At 35.9% G+C, this 20623-nt stretch overlaps 2 protein-coding genes across 3 annotated transcripts; both read right to left on the bottom strand.

Annotated features, from left to right (window-relative positions):
• Positions 1-1217: 1217 nt before the first annotated feature.
• Positions 1218-13511, bottom strand: LOC127811817 (protein transport protein SEC23). 2 transcript variants are annotated; one of them, XM_052351995.1, is made up of 4 exons: positions 12579-13511; positions 8862-10632; positions 8169-8222; positions 1218-1951 (listed from the first exon to the last, which is right to left on the bottom strand). In XM_052351995.1, exons 1-2 carry the CDS (start codon positions 13284-13286, stop codon positions 8977-8979), a joined length of 2364 nt encoding a protein of 787 aa, XP_052207955.1. In that variant the 5' UTR covers positions 13287-13511; the 3' UTR covers positions 1218-1951; positions 8169-8222; positions 8862-8976. The 2 variants fall into 2 exon arrangements, with proteins under 2 accessions (XP_052207955.1, XP_052207954.1); XM_052351994.1 differs by lacking the exon at positions 8169-8222.
• Positions 13512-17564: 4053 nt separating this feature from the next.
• On the bottom strand, positions 17565-19802 carry LOC127810938 (auxin-responsive protein IAA14-like). The gene is made up of 5 exons (XM_052350571.1): positions 19383-19802; positions 19048-19268; positions 18643-18778; positions 18310-18371; positions 17565-17909 (listed from the first exon to the last, which is right to left on the bottom strand). The coding sequence occupies exons 1-5, from the start codon at positions 19670-19672 to the stop codon at positions 17872-17874; spliced, it is 747 nt and encodes a 248-aa protein (XP_052206531.1). The 5' UTR covers positions 19673-19802; the 3' UTR covers positions 17565-17871.
• Positions 19803-20623: the final 821 nt, after the last annotated feature.

The raw sequence follows: 20623 nt of genomic DNA, 5'->3' as shown, positions 1-20623 counted from the left end.
GCTCGATGAATAGCAGCAACAATAACTTGGAAATTATTTTAGTTATGTTTTTATCCTTTTTTGTTTTGCATTTTTTGATTATTTAAGTTCGTTCATTTTTTTTTTTTCCAGTTATTTCAGTTTTCAACTTGCTTGATTTTTTTTTATTTGTTCGATCGGTTCAATTCTAGTTTTTTCAAAATTTTAATTTACTCGATTTTAGTATTTTACCGAACTAGCCAAATATTCACCCCTAATATTAAACTTGATTTACTTTATTTCATATTGAATGAGATATCAAACATAATATCTCTATGTAGAAAGATAATTCTATATTTTATAACTCTTACCAAATTAGTCAAGTCATGAGTGCTTCTAACAATTCAAGAGTTAATTGGAGAGTTGGATTAGTAATCCAAGGGCTCAATTTCCATTGGAACCTTGCAACCCAAACATAATTCATTAACTTCTAAGTTCTACTTGACTTGTTACAAACACAATCTAGCCTAACTTATTTTTCATGCCTATAATAAAGACAAAAGTTAAAAATGACAATACAATCCATGCTTAAAAAATTAATTTTAGTAATGGTAATGAATTTTTCGAAGGCTAATTTATTTGAAATATTGAATAACCTTTGATAAAACATTATATTTAGGATATCTTTTTGCTATTAAACTTTGATAAAATTGAATCCTACTTAAAATGTGTGAAGTAATCTACCTAATTGGGTTTGTATTGTTCCACCCTCTAATTTGGTTTATGGCAAGAGATCTTCAGGTATTGGCTTTCAACCAGAGTTGCCCACCAACTAATTTCCTTTCCCTCCAATTCTTTCATCTTTTATTTTCTTTTAACAAGCAAAAATGAAAAAATTCTTATGAGTATGAATAACTTATAAGGTTCTTTAATTATTATTTAAGAAAATAAATACGCTCATTGTTTAATAGATGTAGGTGTAAGTTTGCTTACACCGAAATTCAAACTTAACACCTCATCATTAATTACTTTTAAGTAAGATTCGTTAGTAGGATCTCTTTGATATAATTATACACCCCCGCTTTATATATATATGTATGTATCTTCTTCAAAATCTAATCAAAAGTGGGGAACCATGCCATGCATGAACTGCAATGGACTATTTCTTAAAGTACCATGTCTATCAGTAAACCACAAGTCGAGCAAGCAAGTTACCTACCATTCAGAATCATCATATAGATGGCCAAAAAGCATGATGGTGCAAGACCAAACAAAATCAATGAGATGTTTCAACTCACAGTCGGCTACACTACAGAAGACGAGGTACCTCAATGTCGTCAAGCTTCAGCCATGAAACAAACACAAATATGCTCCAATTTGGACCAGAGTCTTGCTACTCAATGCTCTTGCTATGAATTATAAACAGGATACACTTATGATAAAAGCATGAAGCACAAAGCTTCCAGTGTCAGATGATGGCCTAGCATTAACCACAAGCGGTTTAAGCCGGCAACAATGTTTCTAGACATGGAACCTGCCCAGATTTCAGTGACCAGAATTGGGCTTCAAGAGGTCCTACTTCCCGGTAGATTGCACTGTGGTAAGACTGAAAACCAGTGTTCAAATGAATCAGAGCTAAATTTGACCATAAGTCGGGCACACCCAAGATCACACTTAAACCTCGTGTGGGACAATCAGAATGCCCTGCCGACCAATTCAACTGGAAAGAACAGTCTGACAAGCAACTTCTGTTCTTTTTCACAATGCTCCAATCACCATAAGGAAATGGGAGAATCAGTGAGGTCATGCCAATTCTTTATTCATGAAGTTGAATATGGAAATGAACAACCATAACAAGGCTTCATGAAAAATTTCACCATTGAGAGATATTCACCAACTGCTGGCAATGGAAGCAAGCCAGGTTCATATATTGAACTTCTTTAACACTTTGCTGATCATTCAAAAACTGATAATTAACCAGGTACTAATATTCCTGGAAAGAGCAAAAAGAAAGAAATTGAAAGGTTATTATGATCATAAGAGTGAAGAATGATAAAATTAAAAAAGGATATTGAATTGTTAAAGAGGAAATTACGTTCCTTCATGCACATATTATGTAACATAAATTAGTACCACTATTGGGTCAGGATGAACGCCAAGCATTAGGATGACTTATTACTCAAAATCATGATAATGGAACAAACAAAATATAAACTCAATCAGATGCTCTTTCTGGTACTACATGCTAACAAGTTTTGCAACAATAAATGGGATCTAATTTGATTAAATAATTGTTAAGAGTTAAGAAAAAAGTTGATAATTTTAGTACCTTCAGTCTTCTAAATGGTGGATACTAGATGCATGGAGCCAATCATTGACATTCATGCAGCTGAGACACAAATTTAAGGGAATTGTATGACAATTAAGCTTACATGCCTATGTAAGGGGTGCTGTAAACTAATCCAAACTATTGTTGTACTAACAATAATAAAACAAACCATGTGCACAAAGAACTTCAAGTATATCAGATCACGTGCCAGACCAAAATACTTACCCAAGTTCCAGAAAAGAACCATTGCTAGTAGCCAAAATTTCAGCTTATATCAAGAAATAGTTGGTGTGATTGCATACAGGTCACTTCATGTGAGAAGCTGAAATTCTAAGGGGTGTCCTGAGTAACCAATCCTACTTTCTCTAGTTAGTATAAGCAAACTGAGTCACACCCTCACCCTCAACAGTCATAGTATAGAACTGAGTTTGACTGACCAAAGACAAAGGCCACATAGACACCATTGCACATTTCAGTTGGCAAGAGACGGGAAAGGTCATGAATTAAACTGTGTACAATCCCCCATCAAAAAGGAAAAATCATTGTCATCATCAATCCAATCCTTAATGCACTAACATGCATCATAAAATCATAATCAAATGTACATGGATCAACAATTCAGCTTCCTTAAGCCCAAAATACAACATGTCATTCATCATTAACAATACATAAAAGATCATATTATCAAGACATGCTCCTAGGGTAGCTATACACCCACGCATCAGGTGAGCATCTAGTCTTCACTCTAGCCATGTCCACTGGTCCCCTCATCTGAAAAATAATAAGAATACATGCAATGAGCTGCAAGACCATTTTCCATCAACAAGGGACCCCTATGGCCACAACGCAAGCCCCATGTTCACTCCATCCCTATCGTTGAAACCCACTTCATAGGCCATTAAGTTCAACTTTTTGGGATGAATATCACCCTAAGCCTTGGCACCAAGTACCAAATCAGTTTGCATGTTCATATCAGTGTGCAATAATATAAACAGCACACGTCATACCAAAATAGGACAATTACTCGTGAAAACCATCACATGCTCATACTATGCACATGTACAAATTAATGGGGTGATCTTACCACAACGCAAATAGTTGGACAAAATCCAAACATAAGCCTGCACCACCACAGTCAACACCACAGCTTCTTTGAGAATCTCAGTTGCAACCACTTGCTCTTAGCAAGTTCCAACACTTCAAGCTCGATACAACTCAAGGCTCACACCTACAATAGAACACTCACATTGCCCAACATGAAGGACACTCAACTCTTAACACCTCAACAAATACACAATCTTTAGCAGCTTTAGCCAAAATTAGGCATTACCCTGATTTGTTCACAATTCCACAGACCATATCAGTCTTTAGCAGCTAAACTGTAGAAGAAGAATGAAACTGCTTCCTGTATATTCATATTGCTGCACATTGCACCAATACATACAGTCTAAATCCTAGGATTATACTCTAGGATAATCTACTTTTCATATTTACTTAAATCTAGTTTCTATAACACTCCCTCTCAAGTTGGAGCATAGATGTTAATCATGCCCAGTTTGTTACATAGATAATCAATTATAGATCCATTCAATGCTTTTGTAAATATATCATCGTTGTTCGTGTGTCTTGACATGACCAGTTGATATAATGTTTTGTTGGATTTTTTCTCGGATGAAATGACAATTAACTTCAATGTGTTTAGTTCTCTCATGGAAAATCGGATTTGATGCAATATGAAGAGCAACTTGATTATCACACGACAGCTTCATCGATGGAGAATTGTCCAATCCAATTTCACTCATCAGTTGATGGATCCACAAAAGTTCACACGCTGATTGTGCCATTGCTTGATATTCTAACTCTGCACTAGACCGAGATACCACATCATGCAAATTACTCTTCCATGAAACCAAATTTCCACTAATGAAGACACAGTATCCTATTGTCGATCTCCTGTTAACCTTAGAAGACCCCCAATTTGTGTTTGTGAAGCATTCAACATTAGAGTGCCCATGATTTTTATATAAGATACCACATGGGGCTCTTTTTAGATAACACAAAATCAGCTCTAAAGCAATCCAATGAGCTATTCTGAGAGAGGACATAAATTGACTTACGATACTAACTGGATAAGCAATATCAGGACGAGTTACGATTAGATAGTTCAGTTTACCAACCAACCTTCTATACATTTCAAGATTTTCAAACAACTCTCCCTCATCAGCTGTTAAGTTGTAGGTTTGTAATCATTGGCGCACTACATGGTTTGACCCCCAGCTTCCCTGTTTCAGTCAAAAGATCAACAGCATATTTAATGGTAGAATCCGGTTTAAGGGAAGAATGGTTATAGGTGACAATGAGCAGCTTAAAAGGCAGATGTTGCAGTCCTTACATAGCACCCTTGGGGGTTCACTCAAGTATAAGGGCCACCTATCATAAGTTTAGGCAGCTGTTTTTTTGGCCAAGTCTTAAGAAGACTGTTACAGAGAATGTGATGGCCTGTGAAGTATGCCAGCGCTGCAAGCATGAACAGGTGGCTGATCTTGGACTGCTGCAGCCATTAGACATTACAGGACATGCTTGGGCTGGTATTTCCATGGATTTCATTGAAGGGCTGCCTAAATCAGAAGGAAAGGATGTGATTCTAGTGCTGGTGGACAGACTCACCAAGTTTGCTCATTTCTTGAGCCTTTCTCACCCATTCACTGCCCAAGAAGTGGCAAGAGTATTTATGGATTCAGTGGTAAAGCTGCATGGGGTGCCACAGTCTATTGTTTCGGATAGAGACAAGATTTTTACCAGTGTTTTTTGGCAGGAACTTCTCAAAAGTTTGAGGGCAGGAACTTCTCAAAAGTTTGAGGGCTGGTTTGAATATATCTACAACTTATCATCCCAAAACGGATGGACAAACTGAGAGAGTAAATCAATATGTGAAAGCTTATTTGAGATGTATTTGTTTTCTAAAACTGAAAAGCTGGCATAAATGGTTGTCTCTAGCCCAATGGTGGTACAATTCCAGCTACCATAGCTCTTTAAAGATGTCTCCTTTTGAGGCACTCTTCGGATTCAAACGCCCTATACTACCTGCCACTGTGGACTATACAACATCAGTTGCAATGGTGGACCAATATTTGCAGCAGAGGCAAGAAATACTGCAGTTAATTAAGAGGGAGTTTGATTCTGCCCAAAATAGAAGAAGCAGTACGCAGATAGGAGGGAGTGAACAGGAGTTTTCAATAGGAGACTTGTCTATATTTGGGTCAAAAGTTTCCAATAGAAGTCTTTTTCTCACTCTCCTGTTTCTAAGCTAAGTCCTAAGTATTATGGCCCTTTCCCTATTGTGGCTAAAGTAGGACCTGTTGCTTACAGATTGTAGCTGCCATCCAACACTAGTATACATCCAGTCTTCCATATTTCTTTACTTAAGAAGACAATTGGTCCATAGGATTTATCTAGTACAGCCTTACCTCCTATAGAAGATGATAATAAGGTTGAGAGTGAACCAATGGCTATATTGGACAGAAGAGTGATTTATAGTGATAATCTGCCCCTTATACAGGTGTTGGTCCAATGGTCCCATTTGCATCCAGATCACAACACTTAGGAGTATCTGCGGGACCTGCTCACCCAATTCCCTCAGGCTGCCCAGTTTCTTTAATTTCTTGAGGAGAAGACAATTCTAAAGGGGAGTTGGGGGGGGGGGGGGGGGGGGAAATGCCAAGACCTTAGGTGTATTAGGCTTACAGGAGAGCCGATTGTAGTAGATTAATTTCCAGAAGTAGTTAGTAGCTGTTATTTCTGTTATTTTAGTTGATGTCAAGATCCAAGGGTTAAAGCAGTAAATATAGTTTATTTGTATTTTTCTTCTTGTATTTTTTGTTGCTGATACAACTTGTACCTTTCAGTTACAATTACAACTGAAAGTTAGATAGCCTATAAAAAGGCAATCTATTGGAAGATGGGGATTCATTATGAGAAATAACATAATCTTTTCCCTCTAAAAATCTCTCTCTTTCTCAATTCTTTCTGTTTTCTCTCCCTCAATTTCTCTCATTCTCAATTTCTTCCTAAATACCTAAAGAAACCCTAAATCAGGTCTAGCAACCTGACAGTTGATTAGTTGCAGGACAACTGTACATTTTCAGTTACAACATGTAACTCAAAAACTAAATAAAGAGTAGCAATATAAAGCTACTCGAGAATGTTGTAACTCAAAAACTAAATAAAGAGTAGCAATATAAAGCTACTCGAGACTGTATTGAAGGAAGTTGAGAAATTAGAATCTGAATTCCTTTCTCTCTCTTCAATTCTCCCTCTCTATTCTCTTTGCTTCTCCCTAATTTCTCTTTGTTTTTCTCCCTCTTCTCTCTCATTTCCTCTCTCATTTCCTATCTCATTGTCCATTCTGTTCTTAATCAAAACCCTAGATCAAGGCAAGTTCTTGACAACCATAAGCATTATTAGGATATGACTCTCCTCCTTGCTACACATGGCCTTATTAGTACACCTAGCTTTCTTCTTTTTATCTGGCCACTCATAGTCCTCTCGCTAGCTGTGTATTTACATATATTTATATACTTTTCTTGGGCCTTATTGGTGTCTATTAGCACTCTCTTTTGCAGCTAAAGGTCATCTTTTCCAGCATACCTGGTATGCTCAGCTCTCTCACAAAGTTGTTAGCCTCCTTCCTTTGTCCTCTCTGTCTCTCAAAACAATATAATTTATACACCCACATGAGCACTCAAAGATGACCATGCTGACACATGAGAGTCACAACTTAAACCTTTCACACAGCATTTTAGTTCATAATTTAACTTGATATTTAATCCACCAGAAATATCAAAATTGGGTGTTCAGTGTTATCCATTAAGATCATCAAATGGGCCTTCAAACTCAATTTAAGAAGAATTCTTGAAAGTCTTCCAACCAATTCCAACAGTCAACTGTCCTTTCAACAGTTGATCTCCTGGGCATTCTGGTTTAGAGAGACAGAGTCAGTCCCATAGTTGACTCTTTGGTTGGTTTGTGCAAACTTCAGTCCAGTCAATGCTCCACAGACAATCAAGCAGTCGACTATCCCTTCGACCTGGGTATTTCTTTTCTGCAGTCGATCCAACATTCAACTCTTGGTCGGCTATCAGCACATCTAGCCCAAGTTAACTCCCAGTTCAACTATTCTCACTTTAAGCCTCAAATTACTTAATTTCTATCATCCCATGCATAATTAAGCTTTACTAATCCAATTATCCACAAAATTATATTTATTAGGCATCCATAATTAGTGAAAAATATTATGTCATCGCCAATTATTCCCTGAAAACACATCTATCTCACCACTGTCTATTATGAGAGGGTTGTAGGAACTGTCGTCACCACCAAAACAATGCAATATAACAGCAACAAGAAGAATGATAGCCAAAGCAGTCTGTTCCTAGTGATGGAACTGCCAATTAAGTTTTTGGTTATAGGAGTTCGATTCCGGAAGATAACAAGATAAGAGGATTTAATCAATAATGACGATGTAAGAAGGTGAGCAATAGAGTGGTAGGGCCAAAAGAGACTACCAGAGTTGAGGTGGCTTGGAGAACTCGTTAACTACATTGAATTACAAGACTTCATTGAAGTGAAGTCATGTATAGGACAAAAAAAGAAAAAAAGGAAAACTCATCTTGAAAGTGAGAATGGACAAGTCAAGCTTGAAGTCATGCTCTTATCCGATAACTTCATAACTAACTGATCGGGAGATAACTTCATAATCTTATTTTTATAATAATGCTTTGCAAGGCCTGAATTTGGTTTTTGTTTTTGTTTAAGAAAAATGAAAATAAAAGACAAAAACAAAAAGTAACCACAATCCAAGCAGCCAAAAGTGTATTATTACTTTCGAGAACCTTAATTGCATTGAAGAATCAGATGCCTTCAAATTCTCTGGAACCTGAAAGGGAAGTTCAGGCAACAATTATTATTCATCTATTTTCACTCAGATATTTCTATATTACTTCACAATAAAAAATTATGGTGATTGCATTATTTAATAGGTCTATTGAGTCCGAATAATACATGATAAAAAACGGAGGTTTCAATGAAGTATACTTCTGTCACGACTCCAAGGATATAATAGTAATTTTATATTATGTGTCTTTTTTGTTGTACTTTGTTGCTGTAGCAATTTGTACCTTTCAGTTGTATTGTAACTAAAAGGATAGAAAAACCTATAAATAGACTAGATCAATTAGAGAATAGTCATAGTTGAATGATAATAAGATTTCCAGACTTTTCTCTCATCAATTCTCTCTCGATTTCCTCCCTAATTTCCCCCTAATCTCTCAATCTTTCTCTGTTCTTTCTGAATTCTTCTTCCGTTCTTCTGATTTCTCCCTCCCTTTCAATTCTCTCTCTCTCGCGATTTCTACCAATTTCCTCTTAAAACCCTAGGTTAAACCTAGGTTCCGGACAACTTCATGGAACATAAAAGCTGGATCAAACATCTACTTGGAATTCATGTACACCAAAATTGGAACTGAGAGTAATAGTAATTAGCTGTAATTAAAAATTGAAAAAGAAGACACAATACCTCACATTCACACATTGTCAACAAAGGACAACAAGACACCTATACTCCAAAAGCAACACAAAGCAATTCTTTCTGGATCACCATAGGGAACAAAGAAATTCTGTACAACAAACTATCAACCCTGCACTGCCAACTCCTGCAAGTGTTCTACAAAAACTTGCAAGCTTATATCATCGGTGAATATAATCTCTGAATTATCCGTATATGTTGAGTTCTGCGTAACAGATGGATTCAACTTGGCTAGAAGAAACCGTGCCTGACTGCTGTGCTGGTCACATTTAATAAGCTTTGGCACTGGTACTCGTTCAGCCACCAGTTGCTCTGCATCAAGCTCTGGGGCTTCCAGAAGCTTTCTGAAGCTCTCAAAGTTTGGATCCTTGTCATAACCAAGTTTTCTCCACTGAGCAATCTTAGAACCATAGTGAATAACCACATGGAAGTAAGAGTCAAAGAGCAAAATAACATCTGGGGATATCGAGCAAACATCTAGGAGGACAGGAACAGGTGGCCCATCAAAAGAATATTGGGAAAGAGTAGGTTGGATCATAATAAGAGAACCAACAACTCCCTCACGGTTTAACATCAAGCGGAAAAAAGCAGTCTCATCAGGACTGCTGTTGAAGACATCGATAAATTGTGACCTCCTTAAATAATACATAAACTGGGGGTACAGGGAGAAGTTGGATGACAGACGAAATGAGGAAGGATCTTCCTGCACATAATCACCAAACTTAGAAGCAAAACGTATCAGCATATCATCCAGCCATCTGATAACATCTCGAGCAAAACCCCTCTCAGCTTTGTGGATAGCAAGTCTAGCCATAACTGAAGCTGCTGCTTCCTGATCAAATCCTGCAGCAATTTCTGGTGAGTGTTTCCCCACCCATCTTCTAGCAGCTGTTATCACCCTTTTCCGGATGCCCAAGTTTCCATACCGGTAACGTGTTATGAACTGTATCAAGAATGCAGAGCTGGGTTGAACTTTCTGTTCATCACCTACTTGGAAGAAGAAAGCAATGCATGTCTTGTTAGTGAGTGTACATAACTTCCACAAATTGGTACCACCCTCGCCAATTTCTTTCTCACTAACTGAACTGTTCTTCTTCTGAAGAGAAACACAGGGACCAAGGGCTCCACAGATTTTCACATCTTTTGTGGTCAGTACCTCAATAGTTGCATCAAAACACATATTCAAGTTCCCTTCTTTATCACGATCAAATAAATGACGCAAACATTTTTTAAATTGTTCTGACCCAAATGACTCTCCTAACATCATGAATCCACCTGAGCTCTCAACAGAGGGTCTTAACTCAGCTGCTCCAACTTGATCGAGAGAGCAAGCAAACAAATCAAGGGCAATAGATGAATTTACTAACCTCTGTGATAATTGCTGATAGAACTCACTAGATTTTCTAAAGTTGGTTGCACGACCACTAATCAGGTCTCGATGAGTTCTGATGGCATTAACAAAGTCTGACTCTACAATCAACCCAGGGCCAACAGTTGCAGGCCCAGATGTGAAGACCATAATCCTGGAACCTGTGTTAATTAAGCATCCTTCTAGAAGTCCAACTGCAGCTGATATTGCAGCACCCATGGACCGTTGAGGACGGTGTCCAGGTTTAATTGGTGGGGAAGAATGCAAATCTTCAATTGCAGAGGTTATATTGAACTCACATTCAGATACTGGTAATAGAAACCCTTGGCTATGAGGAGCTGCTGCTTTTCCAAGTAGTTGCTTCACATTATGAATTCCCAGCAACTTTTTGGTCTGACATTAAATAACAATGCAATATAACTAGAATTAAAACCAATTATACTGCATAACAGGGGAATTGCATACTAATCCTTCACAAATTGTGAAATTATCTTCGACAAAATGTAAGTATATATATATTGCATAACAAATGGAAACTACATACTACACAACCAACAAAAACAGCAATCTGGAGAAGTAATGACACATACTAGGATGTTTCTGAGAAGCCAAGCTATTCCTATCTGACGTACAAAATCATTAATTGCAGAATTCACAAATCTGTAGGAGGACATGAGCATATCCCAACATATAAACAGTAAAGCAGGTAGATATAACAACCAAAATATGTTGTAGAGAAAAGGACAAAATAACAAGGATGTAAGCCTTCACAATTTAGGAAGTCTTGGCAAAATTGCGAGGACAAGTATACAGAGACATTTTTGGGTTCTATTAGGATATTCCATAGGGAGGACAGACTTTCTTCACTATCAAAGATATTTGGTGAACTAAAACAGTGACAGATGAAAAAAAAAAATTTATTGGTATGCATTCTGCATGAGATGAAGGCTAGCAATTTATGAGGGAGCAATATTGTATGTGAAGTGAGCAAGTTGTAACAGAATCATGTTGTATGACAAGAATCAGTAGAATAAGAATGAACAACTTTACAACTGAAGATATTAGGAAGAAAAGTAAAACCATGAGTTAAGATGGAAGATATGGCATTTCAGTGTTTGAAGTCAGTGGGTTGGGAAAGAATTTTCTAAAGCACTGTCTCAAAAAAACTTGTCATTCCAAACCTTTGTAATAAAATTTCTACTTTTTTTTTTTAATTTATCATAATTGAAGTGGTTGTCAAAACCACAACTTCATGAAATAAATAAATTCACTTGTATATATTATGACAGAAAATGTGAGCCACTAACCAAATTTAGTTCCAAAACCTCAGTGGTCTATCCTTATATAATGGTTCTTACTTTGACTTTCACAACTCTCATTCCAGAAAAAAGGGTGCCCCCACTAAACAAAGTCTCTTCATTTTTTGAGGGTCAAGGGAGGGTTGTTTTTTACCTTTGTTTTGTGAAGATGTTCTCAAAACTCAAATCCATGACCTTCTAATTGCAAAGAAGCAACCTTACTATTGCTACTAAGGCTCACTCTCATAGCTCCCATTTTATATCTTCCCCAATGAATGTAGTGGATACCATTGATTTACTCAACAATAGATATTGGTAGACATCGTTGATTTACTCAAGGGTAGATATTGGTTGAGCATTTGGATTTTATTGGGAGAAAATGTCTCATACCCAAATTAATCCCTCCCTACCTCTCATTTTTACCAAACATAGTTGCCATTTGATCTGGACTAGAACTACAAAGCCAAGCCATTGAAAATCATGGGCTCGAGCCAGGGCTTAGTGAAGTATTGGCTTGGAACCATGTGTTCATTATATACATACTTGAATTTTCTACCAACATTAAAATGGAAAACAACAAGTTTATTGTTCAAGGCCATAAGCTGAAGGCCAACTCATGGCTTGCAATCACTTGTCCACTGTGCTTGAGAATTATCTAGAAATCCCACTGTATTTGGGAGAAAAAAACTCAGTACCAACTAGGTTTAGTAAAGAAAACCAAAAGAAACTCCACCCTTCAGATGGCAATTGGAGGAAACGAACTCATGTAACTATCGGTGTAATTGGGCCAAATGTTCGTTGAGAAATTGAAAGGACCAAACCAAGCAGAATTCTACTTTGCTTTCCAATTGGCATCATTGATAACTTCTCCATCTGAACATAATACCAATTTCATTCTCTATTTACTTCTGCTGCTTTAGGCTACATTAAACTATCAAATCTAGGTTACCCAAACAGGAAACATCTGAATAAAGCTATGAAATTCATAACGCCTGCTAATTTAACGCTTACTTACTGGGGAAAAAATGCTTACTAATTTACCTGATCCGATGACAGCTCCCGTTCACCATGGAGAAGCACAATCCTCGAACATTCCGTAAAACCAAGGTCGTGAACCCGAACCATCGAATCAAAAGTCACTAACCCCACCAAAGCGTTGTCCGGTAGCCGCGACACAACAAGCAACAGCTCATTCTTAAGCGCCCGAAGCTCCTCTTCTGACGAGCAAACATCCACAACGAAAACGGATGCAAATGCCTGCCCAATCCCTCTCGAATCCAATCCGGAAAGAGAAGAAGACGACGAGAAGGATGAAATCAACGAAGCCGAAGAGGCAGACGGCAAAAACCCCTTTCCCCAATTATCATTCAGACCCACACTCGAAGCTGAGGTTAACGATTTCTTCCCCAGTTGGTACTCCACCGTGCTGTACGTCGGAAAAAGCTCCGCCGGGAGGTTGTTCTCGCCGATTCCGGCGTACGATCGAGGGAACTGATTTTTACCCTGGCAAAAAGGGCAAACCCATATCCGAGACTGGTAATCGACGCGGGCGTAAGGGTTCAAAACGGCGCCGCATTTGTTGCAGACGACAGGATCGTAGGGAAGCAGTGGAAGCTCGTTGAATTGCATCAATGGCGTGCACATGATCGAGAGAGGGATTACCAGAGCCGTAGCATCGGCTTTGCCCGCCGGCCACGAGTTCCACGACCATCGCAGCCCTTCGATCGCCTCCAATTCCACGAAGTCCATTTGCAAAGCTCAATAGTGAAGTTGAGCAAGAGTTGAGATAGATTTCAATTTCATTTCAGAAGCTCAAAGAAACAGAAGAAATTGGAGAGCTTTCGGGGAAGCCTTGGAATCAACAAAATCAACGGTTCGAGCAAACAGGTTTAGGGTTCCGGGGGAATCCTTCGTCTTTGATCGTCGTTGTTCGGTGGTCGGTGGGCGGTTGGCTAAGACACCGGGCAAGCATAAAGTGACAAAAATCAAACAATATTTAATATTCTTGTTTAAAGATTTTCGACAATTGACAATAAAAATCAAACGACAGCTTCAATTTATTTAATTGAAAATAAAAATTAAACAAAAATATTTAAAAATTAACATTAGAAACAAGGGTAAATTTATATTTTTGTTGCTGTATTTTTATTTTTATTTTTTTATATGACTACTAAATTTTTTATTATTTTAATTATACATCTGAACTTAAATTTTTAATCATTTTAACTCTTAAACTTTGAATATTTTTTCACGTGAGAACTGAAACTTTTCGTTATTTTAATTATATGTTTAGATCTATATTTTTATGTTAATTTATTTTTTGTACTTTCATGTATAAAAAAAATAAATAAAGTGAGATAATAAAATATATATTATCCTCTAAATAATAAAAAAGTTAAATTAAGTTAAAAATGTAAATTTAAAAGTATAATAGAAATAATAAAAATTTGAGTTACCATGAAAAAAAATTCAAAATATAGGAATTAAATTAATTTAAAAATACAAGTCTATATAATCAAAACAACAAAAAATTTAAATAATCACACACACAAAAAACATAATAAAAGTATAAAAGAAAAAATATAACTTTAGCCTTCACAACAAACATCTAAACTTGTAATACAATGAAATGTCCCTTTAATTTGTTGACATGTGAAAAATGAATTATTCCTAATTTTTTTATAAGATTATGGATGATTAATCAAATAAAAGATAATATGATGATGCAAAATGTAATACATAAATCTATGGAAATGTAGGGTTGCAAATGAGTCGAGTTATTCGATATTCAACCCAACAAAAGTTCATTCAAATTCTTTTATTAAGCCAATCTAATTGAACTTGTAGTTTAACTTTAAAACTCGATTTTGAATTCAATAAATTTTGATTAATTGAAACTTGTGAATATATTCAATTAGAATCTTATAAATATTAATAAACTCGATTAAAAACTCATAAACATGCTCAATTATAAATTATAAACAAACTCATTTATAAATATATTACTTAATATAAAATCATCAAACTTTAATTTATTATAATAATATAATTAATTTAAATATGTTTAAATTTATTATATAAATTACTTTAATCATTTGACATAATATAATATATGTATAAATAATAAAATAAAATAAAATAATAAATTAAATTTAAATAAAATAATAGATTTTGATGAATCTGAGATTGCTGGGGAGCCCAAACTTGAGCTCGCCAGCTAGTGCTAGAGCTCAAGCTCGAGCTCAGCTTATATTAATTGAGCTCGAGTTAAAAATTTAGAAATTGACTTGTAAATCGAACCCAAACTCAACAAAGATCAACTTGGTTAATTCAATTCGATTGTAATCCTAGGAGCTGCATTTGTTGTGCATTAGTGCATCAATCGCAGAGGGTCCAGAAGGAAGGCCCAGCATTAGGCCCATTGGGCCATGAACCCTCTTCTTTTCTGCTAACCTATACGGGAGAGGAGAATAGTACTTCCATATTCCACAATGCACAGATAAGCATCATTTCAGTCTCCAGGATCTGCCTCGATCGGTGGTCATCTGGGAATATTCTTCATATTTGGTGTAAATTTTTCTTAAGAGAGTGGAGGATTCGAAAACAAAAGCCTTGCTTGAAAATGAGTGGTTGTGATTAAATAGTTAGTTCCATCAACCAGATGATCAATAGGTGGAGATGAATGTTCATGGTTTTGCTACCTCCTGTTTCTTAATTTATCTTGGGACAATGATAAGCACCCACCCAGGAGGACATATACGGTTATAGAGATTAGGGAAACGATTAATGGCAGAAAGAGGCCAATAATGATTGAGGGCTAATTAAATACAAATACTGACGAAATTATTGTTCACATGATCACACTTGAGGTTCAATTAGGGATTTGAAATAAAAAAAAAAATTTAGTGTTAATGGGTATTTTCTGGAACTACTTCTTATGGGCTGGACTTGATCCAACAGATCGATTCAATCGTCTGAAGTTCAATAGACCCAAAACTGAACTCGTCAGAACAAAATTACACTTCGTTGAGACCCGAGCTCAGACCGTGGAGCGGAACCAAGCAAGCTCTAACGAGCTCCCACGCTCGACCAAGTGAGCTTCCAACGATGTTTCCAGTTCGTTGGCCTAACCGTTCAATTCGCATAACAACATTGCTACTAAATAACTGGAGACAAAGACCCACCTACTTTATCTAAAGCAAATCAGATCCCTGGTATTATGGAGTTCACTCCCCGTTTTATGGAATTGATAAGGACATCTTGTTTTCATGATGTCATCCTTTCAATTTTGGATTTTATGTAATTGTAAACACCCCTCAGTATAAATAGGGGGTCAAAATACCATTATAAAGGAGAGGGAAATGATATACTGTTACTCTGTCGGTATAACTAGATAACAGTCGTGGAGTAGGTATCGTTTTGGCTGAACGACGTAAAAGTTCCCATGCGTACTGTCTAATTTATTGTTCGTTTTCATTTGTTCCTTGATTTATTGTTCGTTTTCATTTGTTCCTTCTTTTTGTATCTGTACTAATTTTCTCATTGTGAGTCTATGAATTACAATTGACTAATTCTGGACATCGATATTTAGGATGACCATTAGGTTATTCAAGGGTCACTTAACAGCCAACTTGAACTCAATATAGTAGCTAGTTTGGATATAGATTTCTAGAATTAATTGAGATTCACACTTACTATTTGTTTGATTGAAAAACTTGAAATTTTTAATTTTTTTTTAAAGTTAAATTTCAATTATATTTGAAATGACATGATGATATAATTAGAATATTCGACTTTTATTATGACTATCAAATCATTCGGTAATTCAATTTTTTTGTAAGTATGGCTTTTAATTTTAGTTGTTGATGATTGAGTCTAATTTATTTAGACATCCGTTAATTATATTATGCTGCCTAAACGGTGTTGTATGAATTGATTGCTTTCTTAGATTCACCATAACAATTTTATAATTAATTTTTCATTTACTAATTACATTTTTAAGTTTGTGATAATTTAATAGTGAACTTTTAATTTTATAATTCAACTTAGTGAAGTACTTGTAAATTTGTTACAATTATAGAACACTTTTAAAAAAAATTAGTTTTACAAAATTAAAAAAGAAAATAAAACTTAAAGGTAAGTCGTATATATCATCATCATCAATGCCATGTTTAGCTTGTTTTTCTTTTCATATTAAAGCTAACATTTTGTGTGTATAGCAAACTTATAAGTTTTATTTGTTCTAAAATTATAACAAATTTAGAAATTTGGTCAGTGTGTTACAAAAATAAAAAATTTATTATAAAATTATGAAGAAACTTAAAAGTTGAGGTTTTTTTATAATTTATCCTTAAAAAATTAATTAAGCACAATTCCCAATAAAAGAACTCTTTCTTAATGAGAGAGAGAGAGAGAGAGAGAGAGAGAGAGAAATTCTTTTGCCATTTCTTGACATGAAAAGTTGAATATATATACCCTAAGCTTAACCAAGATTGTTAGTCATATATAGAGCAATGAAATTTCCATGAAAAATCATTAATCTTCGCTAACCTTAAATTTAATAGAAAATTCATGGAAGCAAGATAATTATTAATTTACTGTTAGTGATCCCATAAAAATGACCAATAAATAGTATGGCCTGATGTTAATAATTTTATAACACAAAGGCACATGGATGTGCCCCTAACCAACCACCATGCCACATTATACAACTCCAACAACACCCCATTTATTATGGTCATTTAGTATTCAAGGAGCCCTACATTCACTATAGCTAGCTAGCTGCTAGCCATGGCCAGATGAACATATAAACAAGTCATGTTAACCAATGGCCGCGATGAATCCCCCACCCCCCCCCCCCCATCAGCATGCACATGGTCTTGTTCCCTCTCTCCCTCGCTTAGATTCAAGGGTCTTAATTAATAATTTATTAATTAGACAGAAAAAAAATTAATAATTGGTGATATATATATATAATCAATGAATTGATGAATAAACAAAGGGGAGTACAGGATACGAAGAATCTGGTGGAGGGAGAAAAGAAAAGATCGTAGCATTAGAATTGAAGGAATTAATAATAAAACCCACAACAACAACAGCAGCGGCAGCAACTGTGACAACAAGGACAACAACCAACAGCATCAAAAAGGGGGGATTATTAAGCAAGGGAATTTAGTAATAAACAAGCCAGACAACAACTAAGTTTATTGCTTCTTGTCCATTACAAATGTCCCCAGATCGATCTTTGATATATATCTATATACTATATATCAAAATATTAAAGTACAGACACACCCAGCTGCTTGCTCGATCCATCTTGGGCAATCCTGGCAGTTCAGCACCTGCTCTTGCATTTCTCCATGGCTCTTGGTGCTGCAAAGTGATTGCATTGACATTTCATTGATTAGATAATTAATATATATATAAATGAATCTAATAATTAATGTCGACTGATTTATTCTACTGAACAAAAGATTCGATTATTCTTAGCTAGTGCTAGCTAGTAATTAACCAATACCATTAGGTTAAGTATATCATTTGCTACAATTGTATATGGCCGCCTGCCCCATCTAACCCTCAAAGTATTTTTTCAGTTTTGAGGATTAAGCAGAAATAATTGATAGAAGCTTGATCATCTAAAGAAATAACTACTAGCTAGCGAGCTAGAATCTTATATATGTGAGATAAAGGCTTGATACGTGTGTCCTTGCTGCTGTGGTTGATCAAAATTGTAAATGTTACAGACATGTTTGTGCGTGAAAAAGGAACTTACCAAGCCCGATTGCTTCAGATCCTTTCATTATGCGAAGGCGCTTGCATGAATCGACAAACATCCTGTGTTAATTAAGTTAACGAAACCCAGGTCAATGATTTTTGTCGTGGGATAAATTTCACTTATCATGGCCTAAGATATTGAAAACATACATAGAACTAGCTAGTTTTTCAAAAATTAGTTAATCTGACTTAATCCATGGCTTAATTATATATGATCTGCCATGATGAGTAAAGTTTTCTCTTTCTTGTTATATCTGAATTTGTAGATATATATAGCTAGCAAGTTGCAGTTTTAGGGTCATAATTTATAAGAAAATGAATTGAAACTTACTCCCATGGGACATCCCCCACCAGCATCCAGTCTCCATCCTTATCTTCATAGGTTGGCACATACTCAGAGCTGTTCAAGAGATCCATCAACTTCCTCTCATTCATAAAATCGATCATTCCTGGGGCCCCATAGTTTCCTGCACATTAAAATTTATGCAAAACCATTATCAGAAGTTGAGGAATCATATAATAATTTAATTATATATATATAATCACTCAAATTAAGCAAGCATAAGCTAGGCTGTATATAGCATCACCAAAATGATTCAAAGTTCCACTTCATGTTCTCAAAAGTTTTTATGTCATTTAGTAATCAATATTCTCCTAATATTGTAATTGTAATATATATAGAGAAATGAATGAAAAGGTAAAGAGTTGATATATTGTTTTGTTGTTATTTGCATACCCATGGTGAAGGAACTGAACATCTTGGCCAAGGCATCGGCGAGCTCTTGGTAGCTCTTGTACATTTTCAAGTCGACTTTGCGAAGGTAAGGGGCGCCATCCATGGAAACCTTCACAAACGCGGCGCTAGTACCGCCCTTCTCAGCCTCTTCTGGGCTGCTCTTCTGAGACATTATGTTCTTCCGGAATGACCTCACTGGTGGCCAACCCACAACCTGTGCCCTACAACCCCGAAAAAGGGAAGAGAAAAATTTAGATTTGATGTTCAATCTTTGCAAATATGGATAGTTAAAACCCTAACAGAAAGAAAGAAGGTGGAAATAATAAAATTATTACTTGGCGGGTGGCTTGGCGGGATCTTTGGTGCAGCTGGGAAGGAGATTTTTCTCCTTGTTGGTCTGAGTGTTCATCATCATCTTCTCCTTCAGATCCACAGCCGATTCATTGGATTGGAGGTTGAGTTTGAGATCGACAGTCTCGGAGAAGCCTCTCTTTCCGGTGATCTTCACAGTCTCCGCTTCAGCTCCCCCGCCACCGCCGGGCAAGCCAAGGCACAGCTCGGTCTCTTTCAGGTTCAGCTCGGTTGTCTCGCCGAGCAAGTTGGACATTTTCCGGCAAACTTCCATGGGAACTCCACTTTCTTCTTCTTCTTGAACTTGTTCTACCTTAACAATCACAAATAAGAGAGAAAGAGAGAGAGAGAGAGAGAGAGAGAGAGAGCGCAATAATGTAACGGGGGAGAGGGAGAGAGAGCAGCTTCATGTGCATATATACCAATGGCTGAATATTTCCTATCGTGTTCCAAGGAATAGCGTGCTGGCACGTGGCAACACTATGTATGTTGATCTTCTTGGATCAAGAGCATGTTAACAGTCATAATTAAGTGATTAATAATTTACTAAAATGACCTGAGTTTTTTGTGAAAAAGAATGGGTATGACATGATTAAAGGAACCAAAGCCCTTGTGGTCCAAAAGGGGGAACAATCAATGTGGGTAAGCTTTCTTTGATCACACCATTTTTAACATTAAATATATATGTGTACATATACATGCATATATAGTTGCATGCCCTACCATATGCTACTTCATTTTTCATGGGCTTTGGTTCACTTATTCTCGTATACCTATATATATGTATAATTATTACAGTATAATTTCATTTGATTATTCTAATCATCTTACTATAAATGTATTTTTAAATACAAGTGAAAAAGCAAAATTGTAATACATTTTCATGAAATTATTAATTCATTATTCTATTTTTCCTTTTGTTGATGATGAGAATTCATAATTACCTTTTGAGTAACTCGTACTAGTACTTAAGAATTTCTTATTTATTTAACATATATAATAAAATTTTTGTATATATATATATAGTTTTAGTCAATTAAATTAATGCTTAGTAACCTTATAATTATATATGAGCAGTCGAGCATAAACTTCACATATATAATTCATAGCGGTGGAAGATTATTTAAAAAGCAAAGATTAGGGTTAAATATGAATCACCAAAACATAATTAATTAAAAATAATTATAAACTAATGGTGTTAAATATGAATGCATTTTCTTCTCAC

Source organism: Diospyros lotus, chromosome 10 (genome assembly GCF_014633365.1).
Source record: "Diospyros lotus cultivar Yz01 chromosome 10, ASM1463336v1, whole genome shotgun sequence".
NCBI classification, from domain to species: Eukaryota; Viridiplantae; Streptophyta; class Magnoliopsida; order Ericales; family Ebenaceae; genus Diospyros; species Diospyros lotus.
The sequence above is the reverse complement of the archived record's forward strand: the minus strand, read 5'-3'. Positions and strand labels throughout refer to the sequence as shown.